Below are 19,505 nucleotides of genomic sequence, written 5' to 3' on the forward strand. Positions count from 1 at the left end.
AGATCAATGTATATTTTTGTAGGAAGAATGGGATCACATCACACATGAAACTTTTTTACAAATGTTAAAATACAAAGATAAACATTCAACGTGAGGATCGTGGTGTTGGTGTGTCAGTGTGTTCACAACAGGAGCTTTTAGTTTTAGTTTTCTAAATCTAGTTGCACAAATGTCACCACGTAAGTATACCTGATACAGTTGTTTCAGAACGAACTGAATTTCTGGTCCATATGACTAATAAGACACTTTATACAATGAATGATACTACCCTTTGCAAACTGGATAATTATGGACCCCCTTATTGCTGTAATGCTCGTGTCAAAGAGCAACGCCTTTGTATGGTGGTAATGATATAACAGGGTAACTCCAATGCCTGGTTATACAAGCATCCTTCAACTCCCCCCCTGTCCCCTAAAAAGAGGATGGTAGACTACAGGAAAGGGAAAATTTCATCTTGCAGGCTACTGGGTTCATATCTAGCAGAGCCCTGATCCAAAACAACAACAGAAAAAAAAGCTGTACCCCCACAAACACATTGTGGCACAACAGTTAGCAGTGTAAGTAATAAAGCATAATACATGACAGCAAGGAGAAATAAATATACAAATCATAAACAAAGAAGGTACAAAGAGAATTTAAAATTCTCTACCAATGACACTACATATTCCCCATGCCCATCACAGAGTATGATTTCCAGGATGTTCTCGAGATATCTAGTACCCTGTGACTACAGTATACAGATATAAAGCAAACCTGAAACATGTCATGGATGCAACTCCTGTGTTTTCCACTACTCAGTACAGGATTAAGAGATCTGATGAATGTTAACCCCTAAAGGTCAGTCCTCAGTCTGGAACGTATGTCATGGAGACATCGGTCCCCATTCCAGAATGTTCAGACACTCTTATGTTCTCAGCCACTGCTCTATAATAAATAATCGTAGGACATTGGAACACCACTCATTTTAAAGCTACAGAGTTGTACTTTGCTGGGTATAAAGATTTTTATGATAGGTTTAATAATTTTCATAGAGCAATTTTTGACAAATCACCTATTTTTGGTGAAAAATGCCTGCTCCTGCTGGTCAATTTTATAAACAATGCCTGACCTCATGAGGTTAAGATGAATTTAAGAGACATTAACAACAGACATCCTTGAGAAATATTTCAGCCTTACATCTGACCTGATCATGAAATAAATCTCCTCTACCTTAACTTGGCACAAATTTTTTTCCTGGAGCTTACTTCACATACCTTAATGGCTGAATATGACAATACTGTGCCTCTGAATCCTCTCCACAGCACTTCTTGAAAAGTATCAATTCTAGTATTAATCTCTTTGTTACAGCTCAGTATTGACAATGGAGAGATGACAATTTTTGGCCAGGTTAGAGTTAAAAGGATATGCTTGAGTAATCTCCATAAAGAGATTAATAAGCAAATCAATATAACACTTTCAGAGTTCCTACACTCTATAGGAAGACAAATGAATCAAAGGTAGTTACCAGAATATTACCCTCTACAGTGTGATGACGTCTTTTTCACTCCAATCTTGCTACTTGTGGATTTTTTTTTTTTTTTTTTTTTTTTTTTTTATGAGGGGGTTAAAAATGGCTGTGTCTAATAACCATACTGTACATAATTTATCAAAATTTCAGTGAGCAAAAGGTGAATGCAAAACTCTAATTTGTTACCATCATTTATGGAACATTTGTAATTGTTAGATGTGATCGGCCTGAATCTCATATTAACAAGAATAGCCAGCAATGACAGGGAAGATAAGACATGTCCTGCTTCAGAAATTACTACAAAAATTTGGGAGTTTGTACACACCTTCATACTGTTATAATAATACAGCCCTTACCCCTCCATCCTGAAAAGTCTCTTATCTACTGCTATATAAAACTGAATGACAACAGCATGAATAAAGTGCAAAAGACATCACTGTCATGAAGGAGTTAACTAAGGAGATGAACAGGCCAAGGACACCTACCGTATCTCCCCTGGAAACTACTTTGAGCAAATTACACAGTAGGCCAGAAGAACCTGCCCAACACTAACTTTATATAATGTAATAGTCACTAATTTTACTGCATAATTTACAACTAAGTACTGGGTAATCTAATATTCACCAATTTAAATGATAATCTCAAAGCGTTTGCTTGAGGGTTAAAAGCTTTTTTTACTAAAGAGTCACATGTATAAATAACTTCTAAAGTTACATTAATTTACTACAAGACAAACACCTTCACGCAATACAAAGCATCACACACCACCTAAAATACAAAACATCCATTATTCATTCATCATCCAGTCCTGTGGTGCCCCATGAGATGCGGAGGAGCCCAGGGCTAGGCAAGTTGGTCCTGGCATTTAAGATGCCCTGAGTGGCATTATGTGAGCAATAAACCCCAACCACCCCTTGGATATAAACCTACACAGGCTCAATCCAGTTGGTGTGCCTTAATTACCCACTAAACCACCAGGCGCCATAGGTTGGTTATATAGTTACCACCCAGCATAGTAAATGGTTCCCTGGTGTACAGGAAACCATTTAGTTTGTCACTCAGTGTACATGCACCCATTGACAGAAGGAACAGGAAAAAATGAAGGAACGAAAGACAGAAGAGGAAAGGAGGAAGGACGAGAGGAAAGGGCTGTCACCCAAGAGCAGCAATACATCGAGTGAGTGGATGGTGGGGACTCAAAATAATCTCATAATAAAGTTAAATAACATTAATACAAACCCTTACTTTCTTCATTCACACTTTAAGCATTAAGAAGATATATGTACGGTAAATCTCATACAAACACTCACCTGTAACTCCTGAGGAGTTTCTTCCGAAACTCTGTAAAGTGCTAATACAGGTACAATAAGACTTCTTCACTAAACTGGACATATGAAGCAAAAATCCACTTATTACTGTGCAGTATTTGAACTTACACTAGAAAATACAAGTCACTAAACTTTATATATATAAATATATATATACAGGTCTCCCTCGTTTTACCCTATCGTTTTACGATATTTCGCATTTACGATCCTTATTCTTTAGTACCATGTGTTCATTTTACAATTGAGCTCCCTCGCATTAACGACTGGACATGTGGAAATCCCGTGCTCACAGGCAGATCAGCTGAGAGTTGCATGGCATACCCGCCCAAACCTCCACCTCCACCACCTCTCATTCTCCTGATTCATGCACTCCTGCCACCCAAACCTCCACCACCTCTGCTTCCTCCCTCTCCACCTCTTGTGTTGACGAGTGATGGGCTTTGGCCCAGGATGTCTCCTAGCATCGGAGGAGACATTAAGGCATTACGTCCTCCAGCCTCGGGGGGTGACTGACTAAGGGTGGACGGAGCTACAGTACAGTAGGAGGGTACATAACAGTACATTACAGTACAGTATAGCTGTATTTCATGTTGTTTTTGCTATTTCATGTCTTTATGTTTGCAAATGTACATACATATGTGATTCAGATGCACTACAATACATAAAACATCATCATTATTATTGCATATTAGATCACTTGTATGGGTCTTGGGTTCCTTATACATGAGTCCAGGAACGCATCACTATTTTTCCCATTAAACCTTAATTTTGTTTTACGATATTTCGGTTTACGATTGCCTTTCTAGGAACGCATACCAATCGTAAAACAAGGGAGACCTGTATGTATATGTATATGTATAAATTTATATATATATATATATATATATATATATATATATATATATATATATATATATATATATATATATATATATATATATATATGACAGGGTGGATAGACAAGGATTGTGGAAAGTGTTAAGAATATATGGAGTAGATGGGAAGTTGTTGAATGCTGTGAAGAGTATGTACGATGGTGCGAAGGCTGCAGTGCGTGTGGATGGTGAACTAAGTGAATTTTTCTCTTTGAAAGTTGGTTTGAAACAGGGATGTGTCATGTCTCCATGGTTGTTCAATCTGTACATGGATGGGGTAATAAAAGAGGTACAAGGTGGGGTAGTGGATGTTGGAGTGGCCCTGGTGAGAGAGGATAGTGTTTGGAAACTCCCTGTACTGTTGTTTGCAGATGATACTCTGTTGTTGAGTGAAGACGAAGGGGAGCTGCAAGGCTTGGTGGATGAGTTTGAGAGTGTGTGTAAGAAACGGAATCTAAAGGTGACTGTAGGGAAGAGTAAAGTGATGGTCTTTGAGAGAGGTGAAGTTAGTGAATATACAGCGAGGTTGGATGGTGAGGAATTGGAAAATGTGAGTACGTTTAAGTATTTGGGTAGTGTGATGAGTAAGTATGGAGGTTTGGAGGGTGAAGTGCTTGAAAGGGTACAGCAGGGAAGAAAGGTTGCTGGTTCCTTGAAAGCAGTGATAAGAAACAGGGAAGTGAGCATGGAAGTGAAAAAGTTACTACATGACAGTATTGTGATACCAACTCTAACGTACGGAAGTGAAGCTTGGACACTGTTGGAAGGACACAAGTCAAGAGTGAGAGCAGTGGAAATGAGTTATTTAAGAGGAGCCTGTGGAGTCACGTGGAGAGACAGGCTGACGAATGAGGATATAAAGGAGCATTGTGGTGTGGATGTGGATGTGACAGGAAGCGTTATGAGGAACACACTGAGGTGGTTTGGCCATGTGGAGAGGATGGAGGGTGAAAGACTGACGAAGAGAGTGTATGTGAGTGAGGTGGAGGGGGGAAGAGGGAGGGGGAGGCTGAGGATGAGATGGAGGGATGGGGTGGAGAGGTATATGAGAGAGGGGGGTGTGAGTTGGGAGCAGGGCAGTGAAATGGCGGGGGACAGGGCGACTTGGAGGCGATTTGTTTGTGGCCACCCCAAACGGGATTGAGGCGTCTGGCAATAGATATATATATATATATATATATATATGACAAGTTTGGCTTCAGTACTTGAATTGGACAAAGTCCTCAATCTAAGAAGAAGAACAATAACAGTCTAGTGCCAAAATTCAGCACAGAGTCAGATCATCAGCTACAAGTTGTGTATGCTTGGCTGGCCAGGAACACTGACACAGTGTGGATACAGAAATGTATTAATGGAGGAAGTATATCATATTACAAATGAGACTGCTGAAATAGAGAATGAAATTAAATGTCAGAAAGAGGACCAACAGAGGTAAGGAAGGACATGATACTACAGAAGGAAAAAGATTGTGATTCTTAAAGGAAGTCTTCAAGAAGGGGAGGATGTCAAAGGCGGGGCAAGAAAGACAGAGCAACACATTGCTGTGAAGCATAAAGAGGACAATCAAGGAAAATATGTCATATGGAAAGAAGGGCACTGCAATGTATGCAGCAGGAGGGGGCAGTCACCAGACATCAAATAAGAGTAAGTCAAGTATGACCAATTCTAAGATGAGCTATAGCAGTCTCCCACCTCCTATTATGGTGGCAAGGGGTCAACCAGGGAGAAATAAAGGGTTTAACAACACGAAGTTTATTATTAGTGATGGTCATAACAAGACTGCCACCGAAGTTTAAGGAAGGAAATCAGAGACTGGAATGATTAAGACCCAAGAGGTATCTCTGGCAAGACCCGTGCAAGCCAACTAATCAACCTCGTTCATTGCTTGCAATGCCTACATGTCCTGGGACCCAACAGAACTGGACTGATTTATGACGGGAAGCAGTACAGAACAACCATTCCGAGATACAAAGGACTAAAGGGTGAAAAGTAGATGACTGAAGATGGGACAGAGCATTAAGAGAATCAGAAAATATCACAAATGACGCAAAGGAGGAATAACAAATACACCGGAACACAAACAAGAAGGCATACAACTCAACTCACATAAACAGGAAGGGTAAAGCAATAAAATGTGTCATGAAACAGAACTGCAAACCCAACTCCCTCAGGGCTTTTTGAACCATCAGTGTATACAGGGACTGCAGAGGAATAGTGGGAGAGATAGTCAAAGACACTGGGACTGCAGAGGAATAGTGGGAGAGATAGTCAAAGAACTGGGAATGGAGAATGAAGGAAGACGAACTGGACTTGGAACAAGGGAAAATGGAAGGACAAACATTGGGAAGAGGAAGAAGCCATGGGGGAAAAAAAAAAAAAGACTCGTGCAAAAAGAAAAAAACATTACTAACAGTAAGGGAGGAGTGCAAGTGGAAGGGTCATTCAAACTGCAAAAAGTGGCTTGATCCTAGGATGTGAGGAAAAGGCGTTCAAGTGAGGACCGGGAGGAATTTGAGAAGGGGTATTAGGAAAACAGTGCAGCTTAGCATAGGTACAAAGAAAAAGCAAAGCAGGACAATGGAACAGTGAAGGAACTCCTGATCCAGCACAGACTTTCCACTGGGGAAGATTGAAAAGCACCAATAGCCAGACATAAACCATGATGGTGCACAGAATCAAGTTGTTGGAGGACAGTATATGAAGCAAAATAATAAACCTAGCAACCATAATCAAGTTTGGAGAGAACAATTACAGTATGGAGGCGAAGGAGGGTAGCTCAATTGGCACCCCACAACACATAAGACAAAGTTTGTACGAGACAGAGGCGTTGCAAAGTTTGAAATTTCAAGTAGGCAATATGGCCCTTCCAAGTAAGATGAGAGTCAAAAATAAGGCCAAGAAAGGAAGCAAAGGTTTTGTATGGGAGAGAAGAGCCATCAAGAAATAGAGGCGGCTGAGGAATAACACGAGAGTGGGTAAAAGCAATAGCATGAGACTTAAGAGGAGAGATCAGAACCCATGGGTAGCAGCCCACTTTGAGGCAGCAGCAACCACACATTGAATAAGAGCAACAAGGACAGATATGTCAGAGTCTGACACACATGTTGCAATGTCATATATAAAGAAGAGCGAACACCTACTGGGAGGCAAAAAACAAACCCACTGATAGCCAATAAAATGAGAGTAGTGTTACAAACACTGCCTTGGGGAACACCTTCATACTGTGGGAATGGATCTGAATAAGTATGCTGAACACAGACTCTAAAGAAATGAGCTGACTGAAAATTCTTCAAGGAAACACCAAGGTTACCATCAATACCAAAAGAATGAACTGTGTGCAAAATGAGAAGATGACAAAAGCTGTCTGGATTCTAGTAGCTGCATAAGACAATGATTTATCATACGCTCAAACAACTTGCAGACAACTAGTAAAAAGAATGGGGTGATAATCCTGAGGAGCATGGCCTACCTTTCCCAGCTTAAGAAATGGAAGAATGATGGCATTACAAAACAAGAGAGGAAAAACACACTTGGTCCAGATACGATTATAAATAAAAAGGCAAGGGTTCCTGGAGGTGAAGATGACAGAGCTTACTGTAATGTATGCCATCTGGACCATCGCAAGTGTTCTTATGGAGACAAAGGGTGGAGGACAATTCAAGGAGTGTGAAAGGTGCATTATATGACTGACTAGACAACAGGTGCACATTCAGAAGTAGCTATAAGGGCATGGAATTCAGGGGAGAGATAAGAGCACTACTAACATTACTAAAATGGAGACCCAAGCCATTAGCAACTATTTAAGCATCTACAACTGACTCCCCATCCAAATGAAGGGACAGGGAAAGGCATGGGGATATGCTTACTAGCTATTTTGCGAATATGTTTCAAGACAGAAGCAATGGGCACATTGGTAGTAGGAAAAACGTATACTCTCCAGCTATGGCATTTAGCCCTGTTAACAGTCTTACCAAGAAAAGCACAGGCCTTTTAAAACAACAGAAATGCACTCTGTTCTTCTGGGGTGTTGCATTTACATAGGAAACTTTTCCAATGTGCTCATTTAACATGGATCACCACAGTACAATCAGAATCCTACCTAGGCACACATTTAGAAGTGAAAGGATGGGACGATCTAGGAATGCACTCAACTACAACACTCAAAAAGGTAAGCATATCTAAAACAGGAGAAAAGGAAGAAGGGGGTACAGAAGGAACCAATAAAGAAGTAAGAGACAGCCACTCAGCCTTCGGAAAACACCACCAAGGAGACCTGAGAACAAGTCAACAGGAAGTATGAATAAGTTTAATGGGAAAGTGCTCACTATACACAGCATCTGAAAGAAGACCAATAAAAATCTAAAGAAAGAGAAGGGGAACAGAAGAAGAGATCCAGAGAAGTGTTGTGTTTACATAGGAAACTTTTCCAATGTGCTCATTTAACATGGATCGCCACAGTACAATCAGAATCCTACCAAGGCACACATTTTGAAGTAAAAGGATGGGACGATCTATGAATTGCAGTCAAAGCTGCAGTCAACTACAACACTCAAAAAGATAAGCATATCTAAAACAAGAGATAAGAAAGAAGGGGTTACAGAGGGAACCAATAAAGAAGTAAGAGACAGCCACTCAGCCTTCGGAAAACACCACCAAGGAGGCCTGAGAACAAGTCAACAGGAAGTATGAATAAGTTTAATGGGAAAGAGCTCACTATACACAGCATCTGAAAGACCAATAAAAATCTAAAGAAAGAGAAGGGGAACAGAAGAAGAGATCCAGACATGAGAAAGTACGAGTTCGAGCACCGAAATACTGAACGTCAAAATCCTGGTTTCAATAAAGACAAATCAAAGCAAAAGACTCAAGGTGGTGACCATGAGAATTCTTAACAATATCGTCCCATAAAGCATGGTGACAATAAATTATTAAAATTACCCAACAGTAAAACTGGGGTGGGTAACTGGGACAATACAAATGATAAGGCATGATAATCAACAGACTGGGAAGGAGAGAAATAAATGGAAACCACTGTCACCCAATGTCTGAAAAAAACACAAAAACAGTCCTCCCTCCTATAATGCAGCTAATACAGACTGACAACACACCACACTATACTTTTCCATGTTATATGTTCCATATGTTTTCATTATAAAGAACTAACCTAGACTGGATATTTTCCAAAGTTGCCCTTTTCACCCCAAATCATGCCCAAACCCTCCAAAAAACATCCTACTGATAATCACTCTGGTACTCATACCATCCATCCATCCATTATCCAATCCTATGTTGCCCCATGGGGAGCGCAGAAGCAAGTTGGTCCTGACATTTACGAAGAAAGTAACCAGCCTCACATATCCCCGAGTGGCATTACGTGAGCAATAAACCCAAACCACCCCTTAGATATAAACCTACACAGGCTCAATCCGACTGGAGCACCTTAATTACCCACTAAACTACCAGGCCCCATAATTTGATTATATGGTTACCACCCAGCATAGTAAATGGTTTCCTGGTGTACAGGAAACATGTGACTTGTCACTCAGTGTAGAGTCACCCATAGGCAGAAGGAAGAGGAAAGAAAGAAGGAAAGGAAGACAAAAAATGGAGTGTAAGGAAGAAGGAAGAGGAATCAAGGAAAGAAAAACAGAGGAGGAAGGATGGAAAAAAAGAAAGGGCAGACACCCAAAGCAGTACTACATCGAGTGAGTGGATGGTGTACTCATACACAGGAGTTATTAAAAATACATAAGAAGGGTTCCTAGACATTAATAAAAAAAAGTTTAGGTTCCTAACTCAACTGGCTCTGCTGGCCACACCCACTGTCCTTGATGTCCCCAGACCCCATTCTCTGTAGTCATTGTCGAGATGTGGTTAGCTGGTTCCCTTCGTCATTGGAGTAAACCCTCCAAAATCCATGGAGGAAATGATGGACATAACCACTTCGTCAGGTTCAGAACTGACTTCATCACGCATGACATTTGACTTTCGGTGGGCCATCTGAGTTCTGAGGCCCAACAACTTGCTGCAGTATACAGTGTCTGTTTGTGACCACGGTACTGTATATATTTTTTGGTCAAACTATAGGTGACCGTGTAAGTACAGTACAAATCTGTGTTATATGATACTGCATTATACGAGGGCTGACTGTAAAATGACATGGAACAGTTGTGTGAAGGGATAGATGTTAAAGAAGAACTGAATGGTGGACCAATATAACTGAAACAGGAGGAGAAGCTGGAGAAAACAAGAAACAATAGTCAGGTATAGGCACCAGAGGGAAAGACAAACAGGTTATTGTAAACTGACTAAAGATGGACGGTGAACCAAAAGAAGATAACAAAGGTCATTGCGGCAGGCCATAAAACTTCAATTGTTTCACTGTAAAATATACGTACTAAAGCTTAAATCACCAAAAAAAAGTAAAATCCAAAAGAAAAGTGAAAATCTAGTAAAGATAAAATAAAACACAAAAGATAAAATATAATACAGTACACATGAAATAAAATGTAATACGGAGTAGTAACACATACAGTATTACTGGGTCATTACGACAGTAGGAATAGGAACAGGGGGTGGAATAGGCGGACGATTGGGAGCCACCATAGCCTGAAAGCATAGGGAGGGATAAAGGGGAGGGAACACTGAAAGAAGTGGAAAAGGAAGGGGGCAACAAGAAAAGGGGGGTGGGGTGGAGGAAAGAGGAAAAGAGGTATGGGAAGAGAAGAGGGGGGGCAGGAGGGGAAGGAGAGAAATCAGGAGCCAAATGGACTTCAGGCATATGAAGCGCAAGCTTCTTATCCACAGGGTCCAGTAAAGGAGCTGCAAGAAAATCCATAATGTCAGTGAGGGTTTCACCATTGGCAACTGTAGTGAGTGTTGTCTACGGTGCCAACAGGCAAACCGAAGCAGGTTGCTGAGCTAAGTCTGAGTTTAGAGCAGACGGCAGAGTTGAAGTAGGGAGAGGATCTGACCTTGGAGTCAAGACAGGGATCTTCAACAAAGTAAGTGCTGCAGATCGCAAGGGACGGGTGGTACATATTTTACAAGCCAGGGGAGAATGTGAGGGTTTTGAGGAACCCTTGGCATCCAAAGTAGTGGAGGGCAGCCAGTATTTACCAGGAGTCCTCAGTCTAAGTGTCATCTCTTGATCAAATGTTGTGATTGCTCTCACTAGATGGGGCACAGACGTTGACCTTAAAATCAGCAACTAGAGGATCTAAATTTTTAGGGTAGGATATGCTGTAACCTTAAAATCTAAGCAGATGGATGTCTTGGCATGAAAGGCAAATCTCTCCCTCTACTTCTGCAGGTTCATTTGGGTGCTATAAATGAATTGGGCTCCGCTCAAAACTTTTACTTTTGGCTGCCCTGGGCAACTGAACAGCACTTACTTACTCAAAGTGAAGGTGGGGGGGGTGATCTGCCCAGCTCTTTGTTGCCTCATGATTTCCCTATTATTTGTGCAGATTGAGGGCATACATAGATTGCTGGGCAGTCCAGTCATCTATGAAGACGATGAAAATACTGTACTAATACCTCCAAGCTGGGGGACTGATAATGTTTTAATATTCTTTAAACTGAAGGGGGAGTACAGTGAAATTACTGCATTTGTAGAAAACTGCACTTACATCCTAAATAACTGAATACTCAATAATTAAGATGGTCCCTCTGGTCTTCATTATTGAAGAGACTGAGACTTAGTATGAGAATTCCGTCATTTCAGTATTTTCAAAGGCTCTGTACATTGAGAGAAAAAAATCATACAGTTCTATGTCAAGCTCAAGTACTTGTTGCAGTACAGAAAACAAACACAGTAGTCTTGTGTGTTCAAACAACAGTGTACATGAAAAAGTGGACTCACATGAATAGAGAAAACAGTATACTGTATTCATGTCTTGAACACAGGATAGCAATACCATACCCAAAAGCAACTAACAACCAGATAAAAATTAACACACCTAGAGAAATGAAAAAGACAGGCAATCACCACTGCATGTACAGTATTTTCTGCAAATCTGAATACTACTTAAACTAAATTACATAGGTACACATTTTTCCTACCAGGATTTGTGTTTCTACCACTGCCCTATTTTGGTAGGTAGGAGTGCTCACCATCCACTCACTCGATGTAGTGCTGCTCTCGGGTATCAGCCCTTTCCCCTCCTTCCTTCGTTCCTTCCTCCCTCTTCTGTCTTTCTTTCCTTCATTCTGTCTATGGGTGACATTACACTTCCCCTTCTGTCTTTTTTCTTTCATTCTTTCCTCTTCCTTCTTCCTATGGGTGACTCTACACTGAGTGGCAAGCCAGATGGTTTCCTATACACCAGGAAACCATTTCCTATGCTGGGTGGTAACCATATAACCAAATTATGGCACTTGATGGTTCAGTGGGTAATTACCGTGCTCCAATCAGACTGAGCTGATGGAGGCTTATATCCAAGGGGTGGTTGGGGTTTACTGCTCACATAATGCCATTCAGGGATGAGTGAGGCTGGTCACCTTCATCTAAATGTCAGGACCAACTTGCCTAGTCCTGGGCTCCTACACTTCTCATGGGGTGACATAGGAATGGATGATGATGATGATGATGATGATGATGATGACCACTGCCCTATTACAAAATTACTAACATGAATTGCTGAAATTTCTTTCACCTACTTATGACTTATTACAGCAATTGGACATCCTGAACCATGTAACACTACTAATGATACTACCACAATCAAGAGTCTGCCAACACTTTCCAGCCTGCTGTAACAATGGAAGTGATTCATGAAAAATTTTTGCATGAGAGCAATGTGGAGCAAAAAACAAAAAAGTGTGAGACAGAAGAATGCTCTCTGATGTTCAAAGATTGTGAGACTTCCTAAGATACATATGGGTACAAAACAATGTGCCATTGTGCAATAAAGTTTAAGTACACTTCAGTAAAAGAGTCTGATCAAAGGAACTGAAGGAACTCATAAATACAACAATCTTCATTTAAGCAACTTTTTCTGATGTTTTTCTCTGCTACTGACTCTACATTATTTACTGAAAAATTAAGGTATCCATTCAAGTTCCACTGCTGCCTAATAAGCTGATTTGTTAGTTTCCCCCAACTTACAGTTTCAGCTGGGGGGAAAAAAAAAAAAAAAAAAAAAAAAAAAAAAAAAAAGTACTGTACAATACAAACTCTCAAATCCAAAATGCTTACATCAAAGGCTATTCAGGAAATGGAAAATTCTGAAATGGTGAACCATGGGGATAACTAATGGGAAAATTATGTATACATGGAAAAAAAAGTGTCGGTGCTCAGTTGGCCAGAAACAATTTGATGCCACGCACAACAGACTCTAGAAATGTTTGATGATTTTTTCCCCCTTGTTGTCAAACATGCTTACAGAAGTATGTCATAGATAGGTTTCTTACGACAATTTATGGTTGATATTGTTAATGGATGCATTTTCAGATGATAATCAATTAATTTTCCCAATACTACAAAAGCTATATTGATCATTCGGATATAATCGCACCCCCCCTGCGCGATACATTTTTTACCTTGTGTACAGTAATATATAGCCTACAGTGACAGTAACAGTAAATACAGTGAATTACCTTGTAACAGCAATTAATTATCTGTTCTTAAGTGTAAAAATAAATCCATCCATCCATCATCCAATCCTATGTTTCCCCATGGGGAACGTAGGAGCCCAGAGCACGGCAAGTTGGTCCTGACATCTAAGACGAGAGTGACCAGCCTCACTTATCCCTGAGTGGCATAACATGAGCAATAAACCCAAACCACTGCTTGGACAAAAACGTACACAGGCCTAATCCGAATGGAGCACCCTAATTACCCACTAAACCACCAGGCGTCATAATTTGGTTATATGGTTACCACCCAGCATAGTAAATGGTTTCCTGGTGTACAGGAAACCATTTGGCTTGTCACTCAGTGCAGAGTCATCCATAGGCAGAAGGAAGAGGAAAGAATAAAGGAAAGAAATCCAGAAGAGGGAGTGTAAAGTCACCCACAAGCAGAAGGAAGAGGAAAGAATGAAGGAAAGATAGACGGAAGACAAAGGAAGGAAGAGAGGAAAGGGCAGACACCCAAAGCAGCACTACAATGAATGAGTGGATGGTGAGCACCCCCACCTATCACAAATAAATAAATACAGTAAAATACATAAATAATGTCTACAAATTTGCACTGATAGTGTGAGGACAGGTGATACTGCATGAAAATATATTCTGTGAAGTGGAGGTTTTAGAAACTGGATTTTTGGATTTAAGAATTGTACTATATTTTACAACACATCTCTGCCAAACAACAAGTACTGCCCACAATCATAATAATGGTGAGTCAGAGGAAAACCAGTAACTCTACACTTTATGTAATATCATCACCATCATCATCATCATCATCATCACGTGAAAGCAGTCCCAAACATGACTTAAAATCACGAGGCTGAAACCAGAATAATTAATGTAGTACCTAAGTGTGAAAATACCCATAAAGAGAAATTTTTAATAAATTTGTATCACTGTACACTACTATATAATAATAAACAGCTATTCTACAACACTACAAAAAAGGATACAAAAATAATGGCAGCTCTGTAACTACTTCCCCATGTCATGCACTCACAATATAAAACACAGTAGGAGATAAATTACCATCACACAAAATTACGGTATAAAAGTTTATGTTCACCCGGTAACAATAAAAACCAATCCACATAATCCCTGGACAGCTTGGGGCATAGGAGCACCCAAAGCTATATGAAAGCACTATATGGAGTGGCCTATATATAAAACGCTGCCCATCCACTCTGCCAGGTGATTTCTCGTGTGTTGTCAGGATGACTTGGTACCTAGCATTATCAGCAACTACCTTGCATCATTTAATCATTTTCTACTCCCATTGCCCCACTCAAACCCACACCAGCAGACTGAACTGTCCTTGGAACATATAAGATACTGCTGGGTGGATTTCTAGTGGAGCTCTATTTATGGACCACCCTGTATTACCATTTGCCAGGTGTACTGACCCAAGGGTCGCCTACCACAAACCAGACTATGTGAAAAGAGCTAACTGGAATATGATCCTGGTGGTACTACAATGAAAAACCTCAGGTCACCCCTTGGGTATTCAAACTTGTGCACAGAACATGACCATCACTTCAACTAGCATCTCTGACCACTAGGCCATCACACATATCCTACTGGACTGCTATAGCCAAAACCAGAAAATATGAGTGGCTGTTACTTCCACATTTCAATCCAACCAGTCTGCACATTACTTAAATAAAACACTCACTGAGCACTTCGCTTGGAAAGACAGGCAAACATTAAAGCTGTTAATTCTTCATTATGCTGGCAGTGAAGAGTGAAAAATTATTACCAGGCATGTATATCTTCTTGACAACTAAATATCAAAATTATTTGTATACAGTAACTGGTAAAGTGAAGGATGATTACTGTGCATCAGTGACAATTTAAATTAATTAACTTACCTACATAACTTGTAAAGAAGAGGATGAATATTATGCATGTCACCTACTGCATAAATTAAATTATCTATTCAAATGGTCAAATGAGGGGTGATTATCGTGCAAGTATGATTATCTGACAAGAATATAAACTTATCTAAGTAACCAGTCAAAGTGAAAGATGATTATTGTGCATTTTTGACAGAATTAATTGCTTATCTAAATTACTGTCAAGTGTATCTCTTATTTTCTGACAACTATAAAAAACAAACTTAAGCAAATAACTCATGACTGAAAGATGATTATGCATCTATAACATTCACACAACTACAACAGGATGATTAGTGTGCATTTACAACTTCCACACAACTACAGAGGTGAATATTCAGAATAGCTAACCTAGTGCAAAATTATACTGTGCATCCATACACACCGAACTTAGAAAACTTATCCCCATACCTGATAGTCCTATTTAAACTGACTGACTGTCACCATTTTTTCCATTACTTTGCATATCATAAAGATGTATTGTCTGTTTGATTATTCTGAAAGATACTATTCTCACAAAGAATTATTGTCTGTTAGATGACAGTAAATGAATACTGCAACATAGATACACAATATTAGGTTAGATTATCCTAAAAGATATCAATATCACCAAGAATATTATCCATTAGATGATATGCAATAAATTACTAAAATGTAAATGTATTGTCCATTAGATCACTTGCAATCTTATACTACCCTGATTATTTGCAAAGAAATGCTACAATACAGAAGTATTGTCAATTAGATAATCTGCAATCTTATACCAACAGTAAATGTAACTGTCTGGCTGCTTGCCATTGTATACTACTATGAGAAAGTAACTCCAATTAAATAATTTGCAGTAATATATTACAATGAAAATGTGTTCAGTATTCTACATTAAATAAGCTTCAACTGCTATGAACATGTACTGTCAGCTACATAATTTGCTTATAAGAGGCATCAGGAGGGAGACTGGCAATGTGAAAAAAATAATAATAAAATAAATAAATATATAACATCAATGAGGCTGTCACAAAACATTTCACATTATCAATGAGAAACCACACAAGGAGTCACTCTGGAAGGTGGGGGGAGTCCATCATTAACACTTCATGTCATCAACATTAACACCAACAGAGTATATCTGCGAAGAAAAAAAAATATATAGACTTTTCACTAACACTTTATGTCGTCAATGAGACACATCACTGGAAGAGTCTGAGACCTCTTGGGGTGCTGAGGCTTGCTGGCTACTACCTGAGGACCGATTTGAATGGGTCTGTGCTGCTTGGCGCCTCTCCTGCAGCAAGCGGTGGGCCCAGTACATGGACCAGATGGACAGTGGCCTCATGTACCCAATAGCCCGGTACTTGTGCTCTCCATACAATGCCTCTGGTGTCTCAAACCCCAGCCCGATCTTCTCATACACTGTGCGATAGACCCCCTCCGCTGTTTTGAAGCCTTCTTCATCCATCCCCTGTATTGCAAAGGTGTCTTTTAGTATCAGGGAACCATCACTGTCATCATCATCACATCCCTGATATTTTAACACCTAGAGATGGTGTAATAACCGCCAGTCCCATATATATACAGTACATATATATATATTTATCCTGCTGAGATGTAAGATTCTGAGGCCCGGCTACCCCTGTCATCACCATCATCATCATAATCCACACCTCCTTTTCATCCCAAGGTGGGATGAGGTAAGGTCCAGAGAGCCAGAAAAAAATTGACAGAATGAGATACTAACCAAAGCCTGCCCAACTGAATGAGCCACACTCCCATTCACTCAACACTTAAGTCCCCTGAATCCTGTTTACCTATCAGGATAATACAATATTACACTGAATAACTGGTTTTATTCCCCTAGTGGAATTACATGACAATGTCCTCTTGTAGGATTTTGCAATGAAGAACGTATATCACACAGCCTAATACACTAATGCCTCAGACAACTAGAAAACCAGGCATATCATAAAATAAAACACAACTGAAAAACAGTCGAAGATGAGTAAGAGGCGCTGCTTAATTCTGAATGCCACTTTTATGGCAGGAGTAAGAATAACGTAAAAGGAATCATCATAGGGAAGGGGTAAATAACAACTTACTGATTACACAAATTCACAGGGGCACCAACCTCTACAATCATGGTGGCAGCAAGAGCATAGGAGACCCCGACCCACATCTCCTCACTCTGCATGGTGTAGCGGTCAATACTCCCATCAGGGTTCATGCCGTTCACTGCTCCCATCTCCCCGTTATTGAACCGAAGCACATTATATTCATATAGCTGCTCCAGGACGGATTTTACACAGTCACGTCGGAACACCTGAACAATTGGCAAATATTAATCATTCTAGTTCATCATCATCATCGTTAGCAATATCAACATCCTCATCCTCATCGTCAATCTTATCATCATTATACCACAATCACCAACATCACTGTCATCACCATCACCACCATAACAACCATCACTACCACTATTATCATCTTTCATCATCATAACTCATTATTCATTACCATACTATCCTCTTATCATCATTCATCAAAACTGGGAGAGAGAAAATACAAAAATGGGTGACCTATCATCATCACCATCATCATCACATTCAGACCCTTTTCCCACACAAGGATGAAAAGGAGTGGTAGAAGCCAAACAACAAGGAAAGGGGAAGCATGCCAGTGGAAGAACTATCAACAGTACACCCTGTGAAATGGGCCACTCACTCACTCACTTACATAGCGGTACCATATACAATTTCAGTTTACAAACAGTAATAATAAATAACACGGGAAAATAACTAAGCTATATATTAACTGACCTCCACACCAGCATTAGAGAGGGAAAGGTACCAGTGGCCCACCAGCTGGTCTGACATGATGCTCTTACTGTGTTCAGCATTACATGTGTCAAACTTGTAGTATTTACCTGTGGGAGAGGATATGAAATCACAATAAGGTATAAGAGATAATGAATAAACCTACTTTTAAAAATTACACCGTGTAGTCTATATACTACTCTGCAAGTGCTGACATAAGCACATGTTCCTAAGAAGAGCTATCACCTCATCTACACAAGAGAAGGAAAGTGACTGGTGCTATGAAGGCCTTGATAAGGACCAGCTGCACGAGGCTTACATGAAGAGGTGTTAGTGCCAGTTTTAATGTACAGATGTGAGACTATGGTGTGGCACGAAAATGAAAAGTAATGAGTGACAGCAGTGGAGATGGGACTGCTGAGTAATGTGTGTGGAGTACAGAGGGTGGATAGGATATGAATAATGTGATTTGAGAAAGATGTGGAGTGAAGAAGTCTGTGGACACAAGAATCGAAGAGAGCGTACTAAGATGGTTTGGTCATGTGAAGAGAATGGATGAGAACAGTGGTGAAAAAGGTATATCTGAGCGAATCTGAAGGAGGAAGGAGGTGAGGTGAGCCAAGAAGGTGGAGGGATATGATGGATGAGTGTGTGAGGAAGAGGTATGGAAGTTGATGAAGCTAAGGGACTGAAAAGACACTGAGCCTGCTGGATGAATGTTGTGAGAAGCCCATGACTGAGGATTTGGCACCCCGTTTAACGTGATGGCATTCAGACTGACTCTAGCAGATAGGTATATGTGAAGCTACAGAGTGTCGTGAATTTTTTTTGGCCTATCCGATGGAGCCAGGATTTCAAGGGCTTGAATGGTTAGTGAATGGAAGAGTGGCCCAATGAACTGGCCAAACTTTGGCTGTCTGGACGATGCTACTCCTCACCCCACCCTAGGGTGAGAAAGGAGGTCCAGATGATGATGATGATGATGACTAACAATATATTTATCAACACAATCATAATCTTGACGTTTCGTCCCACCTAAGGATGAGCTGTGCTAGGTTCCTGAACTCAAGAAAAGGAAGTATAAGTAGGAGAAATCATCGTCATCATCATCCTTACCTCTTCTCCCACCCTCGGGCAGGGTGAGGAGTAGCAACGTCCAGACAGCCAAGGTTTGCCCAATTCAATGGGCCACACTTGCATTCACTCATCACTGAAGCCCCTGGAATCCTGGCTCTATCTGATACGCCAAAAACATTCATCAAATTCTGTAGCTTCATATAAACGTATCCAATAGAGTCAGTATGGTGGACGGAGGTGCCCATCATCCATCCACTTAGTGTAATGGTACTCTGTTTTGAGGGTAGCTCTACACTGAGTGGCAAGCCAAATGACTTCCTGTGAATCTGAAAATCATTTACAACGCTGGGTGGTAACCTTATAACCAACCTACACGTGTTCCCTAC

At 40.3% G+C, this 19,505-nt stretch overlaps 1 protein-coding gene across 1 annotated transcript in view; it reads right to left on the minus strand.

Annotated features, from left to right (window-relative positions):
• Positions 1–16,409: 16,409 nt before the first annotated feature.
• LOC145401324 (non-lysosomal glucosylceramidase) overlaps positions 16,410–19,505 on the minus strand; it is a 39,302-nt gene continuing 36,206 nt past the window's right edge. The window contains exons 14-16 of the mRNA XM_080273650.1: positions 18,046–18,152; positions 17,358–17,549; positions 16,410–16,694 (exon numbers count right to left, since the gene is read on the minus strand). Of these exons, the coding sequence (XP_080129776.1) occupies positions 16,410–16,694; positions 17,358–17,549; positions 18,046–18,152 (584 nt within the window). The remainder of the gene's footprint in view (positions 16,695–17,357; positions 17,550–18,045; positions 18,153–19,505) is intronic.

Source organism: Coenobita brevimanus, chromosome 55 (genome assembly GCF_032717465.1).
Source record: "Coenobita brevimanus isolate Jiangsu-jjx chromosome 55, ASM3271746v2, whole genome shotgun sequence".
Taxonomy (NCBI): Eukaryota; Metazoa; Arthropoda; class Malacostraca; order Decapoda; family Coenobitidae; genus Coenobita; species Coenobita brevimanus.